The sequence below is a fragment of the Podarcis muralis genome, chromosome 10, assembly GCF_964188315.1.
Source record: "Podarcis muralis chromosome 10, rPodMur119.hap1.1, whole genome shotgun sequence".
NCBI lineage: Eukaryota > Metazoa > Chordata > Lepidosauria > Squamata > Lacertidae > Podarcis > Podarcis muralis.
Genome location: NC_135664.1, coordinates 16,566,290 through 16,586,940, shown reverse-complemented (window position 1 = coordinate 16,586,940; position 20,651 = coordinate 16,566,290). Strand labels below are relative to the sequence as shown.

Here is a 20,651-nt window from a genome sequence, read left to right as displayed (position 1 = left end):
ATAAGTAAATACAGTGGTACCTCGGGTTAAATACTTAATTCGTTCTGGAGGTCCGTACTTAACCTGAAACTGTTCTTAACCTGAAGCACCACTTTAGCTAATAGGGCCTCCTGCTGCCGCCACGCCGCCGGAGCACGATTTCTGTTCTCATCCTGAAGCAAAGTTCTTAACCTGAAGCACTATTTCTGGGTTAGCAGAGTCTGTAACCTGAAGCGTATGTAACCTGAAGTGTATGTAACCCGAGGTACCACTGTAATGAAAAAAAAGGTAGGATATACTGATAAGGCAGTTTTGTATGCTTGAAGGAAGTGGCCATCTATTTATTTATTTATTTATGTGTCTTCTATATCAGTGTTTCCCAACCTTGTGCCTCCAGCTGTTTTTGGACTACAATTCCCATCATCCCTTGCCACTGGTCTTGCTAGTCAGGGATGATGGGAGTTGTAGTTCAAAAACAGCTGGAGGCACAAGGTTGGGAAACACTGTTCTATATCATACTTGTATTCAATATTTATTTATTTACTTATTTACTTATTTTATTTATTAAATTTGTATATTGCCCTCCATCCCTCACAGGGAGGCTCACAACAACAAAAATACAAAATGAGAACACAAAATACGTAATAAAACAGGAACAAACCAATAAGTCCCCGCTGCCACAAGCCACAGAAGGTTAATCAGCCAAAGGCCTGGTTTTATAGAGAAACATTTTTGCCTGGTGCCTAAAGATATGTAATGAAGGCACCAGGCGAGTTTCCCTGGGGAGAGCATTCCACAGACAGAGAGCCACCACAGAAAAGGCCTGATCTCATGTTGTTGCCCTCTGGACTCTCGTGGAGGAGGGCACATGAAGAAGGGCCTCAGATGATGGTTGAAGCGTCCTGGTCAGGAGTGGCATTCCTTGAAGTATTGCCATGGAACCCAAGATGTGGGTCTCAGGAGGTCTCCCATCCAGGCACTGACCGGACACAGACCTGCTTAGCTTCCAACAGACTTGGTGGCCTCATGTGCCTTCTGGCCACATGTTAAGAATAGCTGCCTTATTCTGAGTCGGTCCATTGGCTTGTCTTCCTTGGTAATGTCTGTGCACTGGCTGTGGCTCACTAGGGTTTCAGACAGGAGTGTTCCCCAGCCCTGCCTAGGAATGATGGGACTGAACCTGAGACCTTCTGCATGCAAAGCTCTGCAGCCTGACCCCTTACATTGCTTACATGCCAATTCCTTAGAAGAAAAAGTGATCTCATGGTGACCACAAAATTTCCTTATCATATCTGCTTAGCCTCAAGATTATTGTGGAGGTAAAAGCTTTCATGATTTGCGATATTTGATAAGTCACAGGGATACATCAGTTGGACAACACCATGGGAGAAGTGGTTTGCCCTCTTAGTACAGTGGTACCTCGCAAGACGAATGCCTCGCAAGACGGAAAACTTGCAAGACAAAAGGGTTTTTGGTTTTTTGAGTTGCTTCGCAAGACGAATTTCCCTATGGGCTTGCTTCGCAAGACGGAAATGTCTTGCAAGTTTGTTTCCTTTTTCTTAAAACCGTTAATACAGTTGCGACTTGACTTCGAGGAGCAACTCATAGCACGCGGTGTGGTAGCCTTTTTTGAGGTTTTTGAAGACTTTGGTGATTTTTGAAGCTTTTCCAAAACTTTTCCGAAACCGTGCTTCGCAAGACGAAAAATTCGCAAGACGAAAAAACTCGCGGAATGAATTAATTTCGTCTTGCGAGGCACCACTGTAATGGGAAAGAAGTGTGTGTGTGTGTGTGTGTGTGTGTGTGTTTACAGCCGGCCACTCTTGTCAACACATTGACTTCTTCCCTGTAGCAATGCCAGTGATTTTGCAGAGTCATTGTGTGAATCAGAAATGAAATTTAGTTTCTGAGAAGCCAAAGTAGCCTTGTGTCGATACTGCGAATTATTTGCAGGACTGTTTTAAGAGCTTATTGATAACATCTTTCTGAGGAAAGCTGCTGCTTTCTGCTGCTCCCTGTCTGCTGCAGGTTATTTGGTTCCCTGGCTTGCTTCCCTTTCGCTTGCTCCCATGAGTTCCCCTTTGTGTTTGTGTAAGTGATGCGCCTGTTGGCAAACAGGGTAACGCGAGTGTTGACTTAAGGCAGGAGAACAATGATCTCATTGGAAACAATGCTGATTTGGGGGGTGAGAAACAGCCTGTGATTCTCAGGGTGGTCTCCATCCTTTTCCATAGCAAGACTTACCCCTGCTACCAGCCTCTGAGTTATATTCTGCCATACAAAACTACAGAAATGAATGATAAATCTTGGCTCGATTATTATTTTAGCCCTGTGCTGATTGAGTTTTCCAGAATTATTCCTGTTGTCTGAAAGAGACATGTTCAATTCTAAAGACCTTTGACAGACAACGAGGAACAATTGGGAGCAAACTTTAAACTCCCATCTTTTCCTGATGTCAGGTGTGGGGCTTGTGGGTGTGGTGTGGGGCAAACTGGTTCATGGACCAACTCTGGACCTGCGGCAGGTTTAATTTGTGCCCAATGGGCCAGAGATTTCCCACTGCTTCCGTAAATGTTGGCACAGGGCTATCAATTAATTGGACGGATATATGCTAATAAAAGAACATCCAGACTTTCAGCTTACAGGTAACTCTTAATTGGGCATAACAGAAAAGTAGCTCAGGGGGTTAGTTACTGGTGAAAAATCATTTGAGTCAGGTATCATTCAGCCAAGGTTCAGCTTCGCAGGTTTTTGTTTGGAGAGGCAATAAATAGGTGCTTCATATTTTTTTTCTAGATTGTTGCCTTATTGTTCGGTTCTTCTTATTATCGTGATTATTTTATTATGTTATGCATGTTATGCTTAGAATACTAAGTGGAAAGTAAAACTTCAAAATTTTAATAATAATAATAATAGAAGACTCTTGTAAATGTCTATCTATCATCTGTCTGTCTGTCTGTCTGTCTGTCTGTCTGTCTATCTATCTATCTATCTATCTATCTATCTATCTATCTATCTATCATCTATCTATCTAGCTATGGTTCTTGGGTAGTTGATAACACCAGAATTGCAGGTTGCACTAGATCAGCGGTTCTCAGCCTGTGGGTCCACAGATGTTGTTGGACTACAACTCCCATCATCCCTGAGCTCTGGCCTTGCTAGCTAGGGGTGATGGGAGTTGTAGTTCGACAACATCTGGGGACCCACAAGTTGAGAAAGGCTGGGCTAGATGATCCTCAGGGTTCCTTCCAGCTTTACAATTCTATGATTTCTGTGTTGGGAACCAGCCTGTGGGACTTTCCAGACCACCCTCCTCACTGGCCCTTCTCTGTGTCCTCCTTTGCATGCCTGGAATGGATCTTTGAAACGGGCTAATTCCTCTTGCTTTCCTGGATTGAGAAATGTGACTAGAAGCCACTGACTTTTGCCAAATGTTGCTTACTCTTCAGTCATGTCGTATCGTGGACTGGTTGGATGCAGTGGAATGGTGCGAGGAACCAGCTGGGGAACACACACACACACACCCAAGGAAGAAGACTCAGAACCAGGGGAGTGGTGGTGGGACAACAAGGAGTGGTCAGAGGGAGAAGACTGGGGAAAGGAGGTTAGGAAGCTGAAGAGGCATAGTGAGTGGGGTGAGTCTGTGGCAGAAGTCAAGAATAAAGCTAGAAGCTAAAGCAGGAAAGGGAGGAGACCAAGAGGCAGGGATGATTCAGGCTGGTGAAGAGGCATGGGTGTCTTCCCCTTCCTGCTGTGACAAACTCATCTCCTTTGGTCTCCCAGAACCAGAAGAGGCATGGAAAGGGCAGAGGAGAAGTTGGCTTCACACAGGTGCAGTCTCAGATTGCTTGGGGGAAACCTGGGCGAGGAAGGCACTTTGGCCTTCAGTCTCAGCAACTGCTTCATGGGAGCAAGACCTGCCAGAGAAGAGATGCTGTGCTCATTACAGAGATCCTGTTTTTGATATGTATGTATGTATGTATGTATGTATAAAGAGTTAATCCAACTTGCTCAGTTGTCACCCACATTTGCTCTGGCCCACCTTGGCATGCAGACCCTGAAAGTGAATGCAGCCTTTAGTCTGAGAATTATTTCCTTCCTAATGAGTGTTGGACTGGACCACTAAGACCTGGGTTCAGATCCTCCCTGTGCCATGAAGCTCGCTGGGCTGTCTCTCAGCTTCGTTTTGTTGAAAGGACAAAATTGATATGAAGACCCTAGCTGTTTGGGAGAGAGGCAGGGTGAAAAGGTAATTAAACAATAAATAAATAAAAACCAAACTTCCTGTTTTGCAATTAGTAAGTTCATAAACTGTGTCACATCTCTTAAAAATTTAATTTTAGGACACATCATGGAGGGACTGGCTTTTCTGGTAGAAATGTTTGCCCAGGAGTGACAAGTTGTTTTTGCGTCATCGTCATTTTTTTAAGCGAATTCATACAACCTTTGAAAAGAGCAGTCTCAGTTAAGTAGCTGCTGTCTGATGTCAGAAGCACTGTGTCAGATACGTACTGCACACTGCTGTAACCAAAGTTTAAATTAAGACACAGTGTGTGACATTTAAAGTACCATTTCCAATGCACATAAAAAAAAGATTTACAGCATTTCTACTATTCAAACTCTCTTTTTGTCTGGGACTTAACCCTACTCCATTCCTGCCACCCCCAAGTAATTTATAATAATTTATAATAATTTATTATTTATACCCCGCCCATCTGGCTGAGTTTCCCCTGCCACTCTGGGCAGCTTCCAATCAAGTGTTAAAAACAATACAGCAATTTGAATCATTATGTGAAATAACTAATGATGCAACCCTGTGTCCACTTTCATGGGATTCTGTTTCTTTAAGGTGAATGAAATTTCATTGCAAATGAAATGGTTAGGATGGGAAAGCATTTTTTACACTGATGTAAAAAAATAAAAATCCCTGCTGCAGAATTCTAAGGGCTGTTACCCAATGCTCCTGTTCTGCTAATGGACTTCCACTGGTGCAACAGAACTTCCATTTCTTCTCCTCTTTCATGCAGGCCCCTGTGCTCCTCAAAATGTTTTCCAGAGATTTGGGGGGCTCCAGAGCAGCTATTGGGATGTGTAGGGAGAGGGAACTCTGCTGGTGCTGTATTGGATACAACCCAACAGCTCTCGTTTCCTTCTGTGAATAGAACAGTTTACATTCACAGAGTGGGGCTCTCCCATCTGCCCCTCCCTTCTGTAGCCTGTGCTCACCTGAAAATCTGTGTCTGGAGGACTCTTGGGGACAGTGTGGGACATGGGCTGCAAATGTTGGGTGGGGGCTTGGTGGCCATCTCCCACTTTCTTACCTGAAAGGAGGAATAGCTTAGGATCCAAGCGGCTGTTGAATTGCTTCTAAAAATAGCTTCAGATATGTCCTACCTACGTCAATAGCAGTTCTGCGTTTATGTGTCAAAAAGTTCATAGATTTGCCACGTATCTACTCAAACTACTGAAACGCAAGATGCACGTTGCTCAGAATCCTCTCTGCAGTATGTGTGCTCATTTGCCACGCATGATGTTCCGCACATGGCTATCCCACTTTGCTGCGTGGAAATGTTATCCTACTTGGAAATCTGGTATGCTTTTAAGTGGCCCTAAGTGGCAAGTTTAGGGCTGAGGCATTGGGCTCAGTTGCACAACAACATAATTACATGTTTCCGCTATGTAGGTCAGCTGAAGACGTATGAGGCCAAGGCTTGTTCTTTGGTTGTGTCTCTGGGAACAGTCACTCTACTGGGGAAAAGGGAAGACTGTGTGCCCAGTGTAGATTAACTTTGGCTTACTTGGTGCTCTGCCTTATATTTGTTGCAATGTTTTGCTTGCATAGACTGTTACTTGTTCTTTCAGCAGGTGTGGGTGAGGGACTTCTGGCCTTCAAAATGTTATTGGGCTCCCCACTCCCATCAGCACCATGTCCAGCAGTCAGACAAATGGGAGTTGTAACCCATCAACATTTGATGGAGCACAAATTAGCCGCCTCTGTCCTTGTATCAAGTTTCTCTCTTGTAGCTGTGGGGTGCACGTGTGTGTAAATCTCAGTTGGTCAACCTCCCAGTTTATCATTCAGCCTCCAATTTAACATTCGGGGGGGGGCAGTATTTATTCTGCTCTTGTTATCTGAAGCTTATCTTTTTCATAAACCTTCCTCTTTCAAATTTATCCCTTGTTACCCATTAAGGATTTGTGTTTTCCTAATTGCACCTGGTTGTTGTTTTCTAATGCCCATGTAGCTATGAAAACCATTCGTGTAGTGAGAGTGCCAATTATTTTTTTCCAGGCATAATGATGGAAGTGGAAAACACGTGGTGCCTCACACACACTGCTCAGCAGGTTTGCAGATGTCCCATTGCTTTATGTATAAAGGAATTCTTGTACCTAATGCCAGGGGGAACAGAGAGAACATTAAGGGGCAGGTTATTTTGAAAAAGGGTGGTGCTTCAAATTTATATATTTTTGTGTCTTCTTTTTGTAATCAGTTACTTGCTTCCAGGGTAAGAGCAAACTGAAAAGAAAGCAAAGAGCTGCTCAATAATGGAAGACTTTGGAGTTGCATCTTTTTCATATCCACTCAATAACTTGTTCATTATCTTGGATATACAGAGGTGTGTGGCATTCAGAATTCACTGCAAGCAGGCAATGGCATGGAGGGAAATAATAGGCAAACAAGACGGTGTTGGAAGCCTTAGAACTGCTTGCTCTATAAACTTGATTGATTTTGCCTAGGATCTATAATAGGGTTGCAGTTCCTTCAGTTTTGTGCCAGCTGGCTGTCATTGATCCTAAACACACTGGTGTTGCCTGAAGACAAATAGGGTCCCAACTAAGTCATGGCGCACCACCTGAAATATACAGGCTTCCCCAAGGAAATGCAGGTCTCTTCTACCAATGGCTCCCTCACTCTTGGATCCAGGTCTAGAAATCTAGGAGCGCAGAAGTGGGCACTTCATGGTGGAGCATCTTGTGCAAAGCTTGGAAACAACAAAAATTCAATCTTCAGGGCCAACAGATAAATAAATGTCTGGTACATAAAGCTTGTCTTTCCAAAACTGCTTGCGGTGCGTAAAATCATGACGATAGCTAGTCATGTGAAGGGAGTTTCATGTGTTGGTCCCTGTCACTGGCCCTGCCACACTGGCATGGATATGCAGGGAGTGGGGCTAATAATAATAATAATAATAATAATAATAATAATAATAATAATAATTTATTTATACCCCACCCATCTGGCTGGGCTTCCCCGGCCACTCTGGGCTGCTTCCAACAAAATATTAAAATACGGTAATGCATCAAAGATTAAAAGCTTCCCTAAACAGGGTTGCCTTCAGATGTCTTCTAAAAGTCTGGTGGTTGTTGTTCTCTTTGACATCTGGTGGGAGGGCGTTCCACAGGGCGGTTGCCACTACCAAAAAGGCCCTCTGCCTGGTTCCCTGTAACTTGGCTTCTTCGCAGTGAGGGAACCGCCAGAAGGCCCTTGGCGCTGGACCTCAGTGTCTGGGTAGAACGATGGGGGTGGAGACACTCCTTCAGATATACTGTGTCCTACATTGGGGGCAGGGCCAGTAAGGAAATAAATCTGGAAATAAACCACTATCTGACGTTTAGGAGACATCTGAAGACAGCCCTGTAGAAGGAAGATGTTAACGTTTGATGCTTTATTGTGTTTTTAGTATTCTGTTGGGAGCTTCCCAGAGTGGCTGGGGCCACCCAGTCAAATGGGCAGCATACAAATTATCAAATTATTATTATTAATTGCTTGAAAGTCTTCACATGGAAAACAGGCGAAGGGGGCTTACCCGTCATTACGACTGCTGCAGCAGCCAACTTGTATAATAGACAGGGGCAGCCTGCCCTGCCACCTGAGGCAAAATGGGAATTGCTGTCTCCTGCCCCCTTCACAGCCTTGCCTCATTCTCCCCTTCCTCCACCACCGTTCCCCGCCCTCCAGCACACCATTTCCGACGCAGGAATGCCCTGGCTCTTGCCAAAGCCTGGGGAAATTGGGGCGTGCTTCAAAGTGTTGTTGCTCAGCTTCGCCCCCCCAGGGGCGAGCGAAACTTGAGTGGCAACGTGGTATGTGGGAATTTGCAGCAAGATCCTTGGTGTTCTGTAATTCATTGCCAGAACGCCTCCCTGTCTCCGCCAGCGGCAGAAGCGATCGGGCCATTTCTTGTACTTCTGCCGCCTGAGGCGAGTGCATCACCCTGCCTCATGGGCGGGCCGGCTCTGATAATAGCATTTCCTTGTAAAACAATTTGATTGTGTTGTTGTTGTTGTTGTTGTTACATGCTCTCAGAGCTTGGAATATCTGGGAAACAGATGTCTGAGCTTCAGTGATTTTGGCCTCACCATCAGCTAACTGAAAAACAGCCTTCTCTCTGTTTATTTGTGTTACTTGGAGAAATTGTCTGATATGGGTGTAACAGATCAGCAACAATCAAACCGGGAGCTTGCACTGTCACTTTAAAGGCAGCTAAGGGTCAGTTTCAACCTAGCAGTTTGAAAGCATGTCAAAGTGCAAGTAGATAAATAGGTACCGCTCCGGCGGGAAGGTAAATGGCATTTCCGTGCGCTGCTCTGGTTCACCAGAAGCGGCTTAGTCATGCTGGCCACATGACCCAGAAGCTGTAAACTGGCTCCCTCGGCCAATAAAGCGAGATGAGTGCCACAGCCCCAGAGTCGGCCACGACTAGACCTAATGGTCAGGGGTCCCTTTACCTTTACCTTAAGGAGCAGTTTGCTTTACATCAGGGGTTAGCCACCTTTTGGGGCCTGTGGGCAAGGCAGGGGAACTATGGCTTGGTGGTAGCTCACATGCTCTGTGTGTTGAAAGCCTCAGCTTTGAATCACTGAGGTATCTCGAGTCATCGCAAGATTGAGCTTGAGCAAGAGGGCTGAGGAAGGCTTCTGTCTGAGATCCCAGACACCTGCTCTCCGTCAGAGTATTCAGCACTGTGCTAAATGGACCAACGCTCTGACTTCGATTAAAGACGTATCAAATGTTTGGCCCCAAATATCTGAAAGATTTCTTCCTTCCCTGCATATTTCCTTGGCTGTTAAGATTGGCAGTGGGGTCATTTCTCGGTAGTCCCGCTGCCCTCAGGGGTTTGGGGTGTGTGCGACTGCCTGAGAGAGGGGGCTTCTCTGTGGTAGCCCCTAAGCTCTGGGATTCCCTCCCCACAGCAGTGTGTCTGGGACCTTCATTGTGAGCTGATGATGCACCTCTGTACTTTGCCTTTGACACCTGAGACCTATTTTAGAACCCACTCAGTTCTCTTCATTGTAATCTGTTTTACCGGTAATTGTTTTTAATGCTGTGGTTTTAAAATCATTGCAACCCATCCTGGGACCTTATAGTGAAGGGTGGATAAGAAATCTAATAAACAACAACAATAACAAGCAGTCACGTTCACATGACTGCCTTGGAGAGGCTAAGAGCGGCTTCTTTTCTGCTTGAGGAACACATTGTGTCCAGGATTATATGCATAACTTTGGTATGTGAAGGCTGTGGTTTTCTTTAGCTCCCTTCCTTGTCTTCTTTTTGATTAGGAGGGTTACTGCCATGAGGGTTTGTGTCACATTTTCCGTATTGTTTGCAACTGCCCAGTTTCCCTTCAGGACAAAACTTACCAGATAACCCATTAAAGGTAAAGGTAAAGGTACCCCTGCCCGTACGGGCCAGTCTAGGGTTGTGCGCTCATCTCACTCTATAGGCCGGGAGCCAGCGCTGTCCGCAGACACTTCCGGGTCACGTGGCCAGCGTGACAAGCTGCATCTGGCGAGCCAGCGCAGCACACGGAAACGCCGTTTACCTTCCCGCCAGTAAGCGGTCCCTATTTATCTACTTGCACCCGGGGGTGCTTTCGAACTGCTAGGTTGGCAGGCGCTGGGACCGAACGACGGGAGCGCACCCCGCTGCGGGGATTCGAACTGCCGACCTTTTGATCGGCAAGTCCTAGGCACTGAGGCTTTAACCCACAGCGCCACCCGCGTCCCTAACCCTAGTTAAATGCTTAACCCTTGTGTTACACTTTGCTCAGTTACATAATGCAAATTTACAGGGGGGGGTTGAGCTTGGAAGGGGGGGAATAGTGTGTTGCCATGGGAGCAGTCTTGTTCTATTTCAATCTTCTTTGGATACTTCAAAGATGGGGAACCTGTAGCTCTCCAAATGTTGCTGGATTGTTGTTGTTTAGTCGTTTAGTTGTGTCTGACTCTTTGTGACCCCATGGACCAGAGCACGCCAGGCACTCCTGTCTTCCACTGCCTCCCGCAGTTTGGTCAGACTCATGTTGGTAGCTTCGAAAACACTGTCCAACCATCTCATCCTCTGTCGTCCCCTTCTCCTTGTGCCCTCCATCTTTCCCAACATCAGGGTCTTTTCCAGGGAGTCTTCTCATGATGTGGCCAAAGTATTGGAGCCTCAGCTTCAGGATCTGTCCTTCCAGTGAGCACTCAGGGCTGATTTCCTTAAGAATGGATACGTTTGATATTCTTGCACTCCATGGGACTCTCAAGAGTCTCCTCCAGCACCATAATTCAAAAGCATCAATTCTTCGGCGATCAGCCTTCTTGATGGTCCAGCTCTCACTTCCATACATCACTACTGGGAAAACCATAGCTTTAACTATACGGACCTTTGTTGGCAAGGTGATGTCTCTTCTTTTTAAGATTGCAATGCCCATAATCCCTGAACATTGGCCATGCTGGTTTGTAGCCAATTCTACTTGGAGAAGACCCATTGAAATTAACGGCTCTGGCTAATTTTGGTCCATTAATTTTATAGTGAACCCTCCAGATATGAACTTAATTTGTTCCCGGGGTCCATTCGCACCCTGAAAATAATATAAATAGAGGTGCACTTCTGCACATGTGCGTGGAGGGATTGAGCACTTCTGCACATGCACGTGCGGTGAAACCTGGAAGTATACACTTCCGTTTTTGCTGTAGCCATAACCCAAAGCGTCCGTATCCAGAGGGATACGTAAGTAGAGGTACGACTGTAATGGGTTTACTCCAGTATTTAGCTGGAAACAACCTGCTGGCAGGGACTGATGAGAGCTGGAGCCCAAAAGTATCTCTGGAGGGCCATCGGGTTTCTTTGGCTATTTGAGCCCATTGCCGTTACCTTGCTGATAAGAGCACTGCAAGCAATCCTATGCATTGGATTCAGTGCAACATCAGTTTCATAAGCTGTCTTATGACGACAGTCTGTTTGTCGTTTTAGCATTGTCATCCCTTAAAACAAGGATGAAAAGTGTAGTAACTTTGTAAGTTGCTTCATTCCACCACCACCCAACACAGGAATTAATAAATATTTATTCTGCACTTCCTCTCTAAGGAGACCAGAGTGCTGTATACTAAAACCAGGAAAACAATATGAAATTGCACATATCCAGTATCCGTTTCACATTTCTCTGAGTGTAGCTGGTGTGTTGCATGATATAGTAGGCAAATACCACTTCCTCTTTGTGTCACATCAGATAAAGAAGCAGTGTGAAAGGGATAATTAATGTTAAAAGAAATAGTAATACCAGCTTTTAACCCTTAGGCTCCTTAGAAATAAGCCTTTGCAATTTCTAGGAGAAAAGCCAGAGTTAATGGTCTTATTCTGACCAGAACGTCTGCCTTCAAAACTGTTTTTTTAGATGAGTTTGCATTCTTTATTTGCTGACTTCCACTTTCCTCTCTGAGTAGAAAGAGAAGATTTGCCTACGGTGGATCACTCTGGACTGAAACATCTGCAAATATTACAAGTTTGAGACTCTGCACAAACAATTGGCTTTGTTACTAGGACTGCCAAACCATTAAGGATGTTTTAAATCTGTTTATCTGACTTTTAGGGACACGGGTGGCGCTGTGGTCTAAACCACAGAGCCTAGGGCTTGCCGATCAGAAGGTTGGTGGTTCGCATCCCCGCGAAGGGGTGAGCTCCCATTGTTTGGTCCCAGCTCCTGCCCACCTAGCAGTTCAAAAGTACATCAAAGTGCAAGTAGATAAATAGGAACGCTCCGGTGGGAAGGTAAACGGCGTTTCCGTGTGCTGCTTTGGTTTGCCAGAAGTGGCTTAGTCATGCTGGCCACATGACCCGGAAGCTGTCTGAGGACAAACACCGGCTCCCTCGGCCTACAGAGCAAGATGAGCGGGCAACCCCGGAGTCATCTGCAACTGGACCTAATGGTCAGGGGTACCTTTACCTTTTTTATCTGACTTTTAACTGACAAACCAGTCAATTAATAGTGACATACTATATACTCCAGGGACAAATCAGTGTTTTAGGTCTGCCGTTCAGTGTTGCTCATCACTCTTCTTGGAACTTAAATGAGATGTTTAAATTCAATTTTCTTCCTTCTTTATTTTATGGACCTTCCTTCAACTGTACATTGCTGTGGCTACTTATTTAGACAGCAAGGCATCAGAAACAACTACAATGACAGCCATAGTAAGGAGCGGAATATTTAAAGCTGCAATCTCATGCACATTAGAACTACTTTAATTGGAGTAACCCCTATTACACTCAGTAGGATTCGTCTACATGTAAATATGCATATGATCAGCCTGCGTGTGAAAGCTTTCATTTGCTTCTCATTAAGAGTGTGCTGATCTTTGTGAAATTCATTGCAAAAAATGAAAGGGTTCTTGTATTTGTGCTGGTTGCTGTTGCTAGGAGCTACCATACAAGTATCAACAATGACATTGCAAGATAGCATGAGCAGGTAAAACACCCAACCCTTTTCTGTGTTTCCAGCCCTTAAAAAACGCAGGATGTACTGCTTAGTGCTCCACCTGCAGTCCAGTGCAGATTTACTTGCAAGCAGAGTGGCTATGTGTCCTACTTAACAGAGGGCAGCCTTCTACTAGAATAGCTGTCAAAGGACAGTCCTCTTTTTGAAGGCAACCTCAGTTTGGAAACTGCCCAGTCAAATGGTTAGAAGGAAGATCAGAAACCTTGAAGTTGTCCAACATTTAGTATCAGGTCTTCCCATTCTAGAGTGCTACCTTGGGTTACAGACCCTTCAGGTTACAAATGCTTCAGGTTATAGACTCAACTAACCCAGAAATAGTACCTCGGGTTAAGAACTTTGCTTCAGGATGAGAACAGAAATCGCGGTGCGGTGGCAGCGGGAGGCCCTATTAGCTAAAGTGGTACCTCAGGTTAAGAACAGTTTCAGGTCCAGAACGAATTAAGTTCTTAACTGTATTTCTGAATTTTCCTCTGTACATATTGATTAGCATACACAAACCTATGCAACTCTGCATGTTTTGCCTTCAATTCTTCTTCTTCTTCTTCTTCTTCTTCTTCTTCTTCTTCTTCTTCGGGTAATGGGTGGTGAGGTACCAGTATTTCTTCACTTTTAGTGATGTATAAGTGGGCACCCTACCTGAGATTAATTCCCATTTTTTAAAAAAGGTAAAGGACCCCTGACAGTTAAGTCCAGTTGCAGACGACTCTGGGGTTGCGGTGCTCATCTCGCTTTATAGACCAAGGGAGCCAGCATTTGTCCACACACAATTTTTCCGAGTCATGTGGCCAGCATGACTAAGCCGCTTCTGGCGAAACCAGAGCAGCACATGGAAACGCCGTTGACCTTCCCGCCAGAGTGGTACCTACTTATCTACTTGCACTTTTTGGCATACTTTCGAACTGCTAGGTTGGCAGGAGCTGGGACCGAACAATAGGAGCTCACCCTGTCGTGGGAATTCGAACCACCGACCTTCCATTCGGCAGGCCCAAGAGTCTCAGTGGTTTAGACCACAGCGCCACCTGCGTCCCATTACTTCCAAGTAAATATGACTAAGGAGAACGTTGTTTGACCCAGCTATGAGGGAGAGGAAGCGGAACGGGACAAAACAATTATTTCGCAATTCCAGGTTACCTCTGTGGCAGTGGGATGGGTGCAGAAAGATTCCCCCTCCTACCAACCGGGCTGGAGGAGGGAAATGAGTGGGATTCCTTCAAGACAGTAGTGGTTGGTAGGCAGCAGTGCTTACCTGACTTCCCATCACCAATGGACCATGGATGAAATACTCTTGTTTCTGGTTACCCTGTTGTGGTTTGTTTGGTGAGAGAGGAACCACAAGCACAGGCTGGAGATGTCATGCCAACGCCAGCCGCTCCGTGGCTCATTTCCTTGCTCAACTAATAAAGGAACAGAGTAGGAGCGCTCCGCCTTTGTGCGCACCAGCAATGCAGCTGATATGCATATTTGCTTAACTATGATTTATGGCTTAGCATGCATTCAGATGCCACCATTACGTGGTCAAAATTAACATGGTTAAGGCAAGCCAAGGGGGAAATCTTGCAGTACAGATAGATTGGCAGAGTTTAAGCCCCACGCTAGGCCTTTGTTCTCTTTTGTGCTTTCTAGCCAGAAAAGCCATTTATGTGTTCACATTTCATTTAAGATTATGAAAGATCATCTTACCCCTTATATGCCCAGTCAATCACTCCTCTCTGCAGGTGAGGGCCTCCCGCAGATAACCCACTTTATCAGGAGTTCTGTTTTGCACAGAACCTTTTCATGTTCTGGCACCTACACTTTGGAATTCCCTCTCCTTCAGTATTAGGCAGGCTTTGTCTATCCAGTGTGTATCTGCATTGGAACTGTGTTCAGCTGTTTTATCACTTTTATGCGGAAGCCACCCTGGCCTCCTTTGGAAGGAAGCAGTGCCAGATTTACATACAGTGGCGCCCCGCAAGACGAATGCCTCGCAAGACGAAAAACCCGCTAGACGAAAGGGTTTTCCGTTTTTGAGTTGCTTCGCAAGACGATTTTCCCTATGGGCTTGCTTCGCAAGACGAAAACGTCTTGCGAGTCTTGCGATTTTTTTTCGCTCCCCCCCCTTTTTCTAAGCCGCTAAGCCGCTAATAGCCCTTTAGCCGCTAAGCCTTTAATAGCCGCTAAACCGCTAATAGCGCTAAGCCGCTAAGCCACTAATAGGGTTGCTTCGCAAGATGAAAAAACCGCTAGACGAAGAGACTCGCGGAACGGATTATTTTCGTCTTGTGAGGCACCACTGTATAAGCTAAACAAGCTATAGCTTAGGGCCCCACTCTCTTAGGGACCCCAAAAAACTAAAAGGGGAAAAAAACGCTGGATATACATTTCCAAAATATAAGATAAAAAGCAAATAAAATAAAACCTGCATACAGCAACAGTGTTTTGTGTTGTGTAGGCTCCTATGATGTAAGTAATGGGCCCCGCCTGCTAGCCTGCTGCCTAAAATATCACTGGTTTACTCATTTCTATATATAGGGTGCCTGCATTCTGCATGTGCAAATGGCTTTAGATACCTATTAGGTTAAGGTTAGCAGATTTTTTTCCAATGAATCCGGGGACACTTTTTAACTTCCTACTGAATAGATGGATTTTGTCAGGGGACTGATTTGTAAATCTGGGGACTGTCCCTGGGAAATGGGGATGTCTGGTAACCTTAATTTGAAGGCATTCTGTGCACACAATAGGCCAGCTAGATAGAGTCAGCTAGATGCATAGTGTTGTGGGCCAAAAATGGCTTATCTTCTGAGTTTACACCATTAAAACTCTGAGACAAGAGGAGTTAGGGGTCCATTGTTGTTTACTGCTAGGCAATAGGTTATAGTTGAATTGTTTCACAAAACTCCAAGGGTCGGGGCGGTGGTATTTATAACATTTCAAAAAAAGGATTTCAATTTTCACCAATCATGTACATCATGACCTCATTTCATGTTTAATACACATGCACAATAAGCGTTAGCAATTTCTGTTGATTCAGCTTTGATTCCCAGCGCTCTCTGTTAAAATACTAACTTCTGTTACATTGTGTTAGTATGCTTGTTGGGAACCTGTGTTACACATATCCATTTGCACCATGTATCAACTTATGTTCTAGCTTATGAACAGTATCTTTGTGATTCACATATTAGCTGTACTTCTTCCCCAATGGGGGCGGCAACTTGCGAAAACCATCAGTTTCATAAAGCAACGGGTTACCATAACTTCTCTGTTAGAAGCATACTCAAGGATTTATAGGGGTTCACATTATCCTATTTATTGTGGCTCTTTGGGCCACCACTACAATAGGACAAAAACCTTTTGGTAACTGTGGCCTGTTAGGCTGCTGAACGGAAAATAATACAGTGGTACCTCGGGTTACATATGCTTCAGGTTACATATGCTTCAGGTTACACACTCCACTAACCCAGAAATAGTGCTTCAGGTTAAGAACTTTGCTTCAAGATAAGAACATAAATTGGGCTCCGGCAGCGCGGCAGCAGCAGGAAGCCCCCATTAGCTAAAGTGGTGCTTCAGGTTAAGAACAGTTTCAGGTTAAGTACGGACCTCCGGAACGAATTAAGTACTTAATCCGAGGTACCACTGTAGAGTGGACGCTCGGGTTGCAAACGTGATCCGAGTGGGATGCACATTCGCAACCCGCAGCAGCACTTCTGCGCATGCACAGGTTGTGATTCAGTGCTTCTGCACATGTGCAAAGTGCAATTTAGCGCTTTTGCACATGCGCGACCCCCAAAACCCAGAAGTAACCCGTTCCGGTACTTCCGGGTTTCGGTGGGTCCGTAACCCAAATAAACACAACCTGAAGCGTCTCTAACCCGAGGTATGACTGTATAGTGCGACTGACTTTCGGGGTTGGTGTGTTGTGCGACAAGCACACAGAGTGCAATGAGATTGAGTGTTTGTGGGGTGGGGAGGCTCGGTTAACTTCATTGTGCATAGGTTGTACATTGACAATAAAGCTATTATTATCATTATTTGTCTTTTGCGTAGGTAAGGCTGTGGTTGTGGGAATCATTACAGCAAACGCAATATCTGCATAGTAAGGAAAGGAGTTGTTCAGCTACCTGCTGATAGGAGAAGGGGTTGACATGAAAACGTTATGGTTTTGAATCATCAAAGCCTACGTTATCAAAGCCTCGAGCATTTATATTGAAGGTTTGTTTATTGTCAGTGGCGCCTAAGGCAATCTTTTATAGCCTTGTAAGCTGGTTGGCTTTAATTAACGATGCACATGAGAAGGCTGCATGCAGCATGCCAGTGTTTGGCAGGCGTAATTAACACTCGATACACCTAGACAGGGTGGCAGACTCCGTAATTAATAGAGGCTCCTGTCTGTTCACCAGGGGCCCAGAATCCAGATCTAAGTGCTCCCTATGGAGTCTTGATTTGGGGACCTGGGAGATAGGAAACCAAATTAATGATGCTAATTCTCTGGGTCTTTGTCATGGCAGATGGGAGCGACAGATATCACCTAGGGAGAATGCTTGTGGTAGGTCATCACAAGAAATACTTATCTGAAGAGTTTTCTGTAAAAGGTCGCTATGTTAAGGTAATGAAAGAAATAAGTAAGTGAGAACCTTCCCCCCACAAATGACATTTGCTTATTTTGGAAATATATCAAACAAGATATTCGGGTCCGGTCAATGAAAGAGAAACTGTAAGTTGCTCAGCAGACCTTAGTAGAATTGCTAGCTATCTCTTTATCTGTTTTGTTTCTCCAAGGTTGATCCTGTCAGCATCTGCAAAGGCCTGCTTGTTTCTGGGTTTTTATCCGCTGGTGTGGTGAGGTTATTGAGGTTGAAGTCTGTTACTCAGTTTGGTTAAGTTTATTATTGCTGTTTTCTGTTTTAGAAGTACAGAAGTGTCCTTGGTCCTGTTGATGCCGGTAGGGTTATATTTAGCAATGTCGTTCCCTGTTTCTGTCCCAGCATTCTCGTCTCAGTTTTTACTTGACCCGATACAAGACTTGGGTGCAGATGTGCAGGTCTGGGTCAATTTGCCAGGCCATCGTTTTGGTGTGATGCCATAACAAACACTGAACTGCTTTATTTACCTTAACATCAGCTGATTAAAATGAGTTCAAAATAGTTTGTTGTTTGAATGTTTGCTTTTACTTCAGCAGCATGTTTGTTAATAGATCTTTAATGATAAATGTGTGTGGGGAACCCTGAATAATATTTGAGATTTATTTTTTTCCCTATATGAAAGGAATGAAGGATTATAATAACAGTTAAGTTCAAAAAGAAATAAAATTGGCTTGGATATAGCAGTGCATTTTTTCTGGGGGGACACAGGGGTACGCATACCCCTAAACATTTTGTGAATCTTCGTACTTTTGTCCATTTACTGTATTTATTTCCCCCAATTTGAACTATAAAATGCTGATTTTCTTGAGTCAAAATGAGAGTACCCCTAAACATTTTTTAAGGAAAAAAAGCACTGGACTAAAGTATGGACGACTTCCTGATTTGCTACCAGACCGTGTTCAAGGTGTTACTATTAGTATATAAAGCCTTTAACAACTTGGGGTCACTTTAAGGTAAAGGTACCCCTGCCCGTACGGGCCAGTCGTGTCCGACTCTAGGGTTGTGCGCCCATCTCACTTAAGAGGCCGGGGGCCAGCGCTGTCCGGAGACACTTCCGGGTCACGTGGCCAGCGTGACGAAGCTGCTCTGGCGAGCCAGCACCAGCGCAGTACACGGAAACGTGTGGGTCAGTTTACCTGCCATTAAAAAAAAGGGAAAGGATCCCTGGACGGTTAAGTCCAGTCAAAGATGACTATGGGGTGTAGCGCTCATCTCGCTTTCAGGCCGAGGGAGCCGGTGTTTGTCCACAGGCAGCTTTCCGGGTCATGTGGCCAGCATGACTAAACCACTTCTAGTGCAACGGAACGCCATGACGGAAACCAGAGTGCACGGAAACGCCATTTACCTTCCCACCACAACCTATTTATCTACTTGCACTAGTGTGCTTTCGAACTGCTAGGTTGGCAGGAGCTGGCACAGAGCAATGGGAGCTCACCCCATTGTGGGGATTTGAACTGCCAACCTTCCAATTGGCAAGCCCAAAAGGCTCAGTGGTTTGGACCACAGCGCCACCGATATCACTTTACCCTACATAGGCCCACTCAACCAATTTGATTGGTGGAACACAGGTGGCACTGTGGGTAAAACCTCAGCGCCTAGGACTTGCCGATCGCATGGTCGGCGGTTCGAATCCCCGCGGCGGGGTGCGCTCCCATCGTTCGGTCCCAGTGCCTGCCCACCTAGCAGTTCGAAAGCACTCCTAAGTGCAAGTAGATAAATAGGTATCGCTTTATAGCGGGAAGGTAAACGGTGTTCCGTGTGCTGCGCTGGCTCACCAGATGCAGCTTGTCACACTGGCCACGTGAACCGCAAGTGTCTGCGGACAGCGCTGGCTCCCGGCCTATAGAGTGAGATGAGCGCACAACCCTAGAGTCTGGCAAGACTGGCCCGTACGGGCAGGGGTACCTTTACCTTTACCTTAATCTTTTGAATGTTTTAAAGTAGAGTTTTTTCTTGATTTTACTCTCTTTTGCAAGCCGCTTTGAGGGTTTGTTTGTTTACAATCAAGTGATGTATAAATTTTATGAAATAAAATATAGTAAAATTCCTTTTCTTTTCTTTTGCATCTGGATTTGTTTCAGTTCAGCATATGATACCAAAACAAGGCAGAAGGTGGCAGTCAAGAAGCTTTCGAGACCTTTCCAGTCCCTTATTCACGCCAGAAGAACCTACCGGGAGCTTAGATTACTGAAGCACATGAAACATGAAAACGTGAGTGGAACAGGCTGTGCGAATTGCAAATAATGAGCTTGTAATTCATCTAATCTTTTAGTTTTATTAAAATGTTCATCGGTTAGACACAACTGACTTCATTAGGTTTTGGCATACCTTATCCTGTGCCGGGCTGCCATTATCCTTCATTTTAGATTCGAAACTGGTAAGTAGAGTTAGCTGTGCCTCATGCATTTTGCCAGATAAAATAAAAACCCCTCTTCTTCTGTTTCAGGTTATAGGATTACTAGATGTTTTCACACCTGCGGCATCAATAGAAAATTTTAATGAAGTGTAAGTAAAGTTTGACCTAAACTTGTTGGTGAGCTGCTAAGATAAACGGCCAAGCCGAGTTATGCATGCCTAAGTCTTGTTTATTTCTATAGAAAGCACGTGCTCACATGTCTTCCACTGACGTCTATAGGCCCTGAAAGCAGTAGCAGGCAGTGTTGGCGTTGTGGGGCTGCGTTGCTCGCCCAACCTTCCCGCAGCCAGATTGTTTCAGTACAGTGGTACCTCCAGTTGCGAACAGGATCTGTTCCGGAGGTCCGGCCACATCCCAAGGAATTTGCAACAAGAGGTTCTGCGCATGCGCGCACAGCGAAACCCGGGAAAATACTTCCGGGTTTGCTGCATTCATATCCCGAAGTTTACATATCCAGAGGGCTATGTAAGCGGAGGTACGACTATGCAGTGGTACCTATGGATGCAAACAGGATCCGTTCCAGAGCCCCGTTCGCATCCTGAGTAGAACGCAACCCACGTGTGCGCGGGTCGCGATTCGGCGTTTCTGCGCATGCACGTGACATCATTTTGAGCGTCTGCGTGAGTGGCAAAACCCAGAAGTAACGCGTTCCGTTACTTCCAGGTCGTCGCGGAGCGTAACCTGAAAATGCTCAACCTGAAGCATATTTAACCCGAGGTATGACTGTATACGGGATGGAAAGGGGAAGGGCGAGGTGGCAGCGAGGTCAGTGCAGTGTAGCTGGGATGCTGCCGCTAAGGCACTTGCACAGCACCAACCTTGCTGTCACCTCACCTCTCCACATCCCATGAAGCTTCAGGAACCTGGCCTGTGGGAAGT

The 20,651-nt window shown here is 45.3% G+C and overlaps 1 protein-coding gene across 1 annotated transcript in view; it reads left to right on the top strand.

Moving 5' to 3' along the window:
* LOC114605047 (mitogen-activated protein kinase 11) overlaps positions 1–20,651 on the top strand; it is a 47,042-nt gene that overhangs the window by 5,570 nt on the left and 20,821 nt on the right. Inside the window, exons 2-3 of the mRNA XM_028745791.2 lie at positions 19,438–19,567; positions 19,803–19,861. Coding sequence (XP_028601624.1) covers positions 19,438–19,567; positions 19,803–19,861 — 189 coding nt within the window. The remainder of the gene's footprint in view (positions 1–19,437; positions 19,568–19,802; positions 19,862–20,651) is intronic.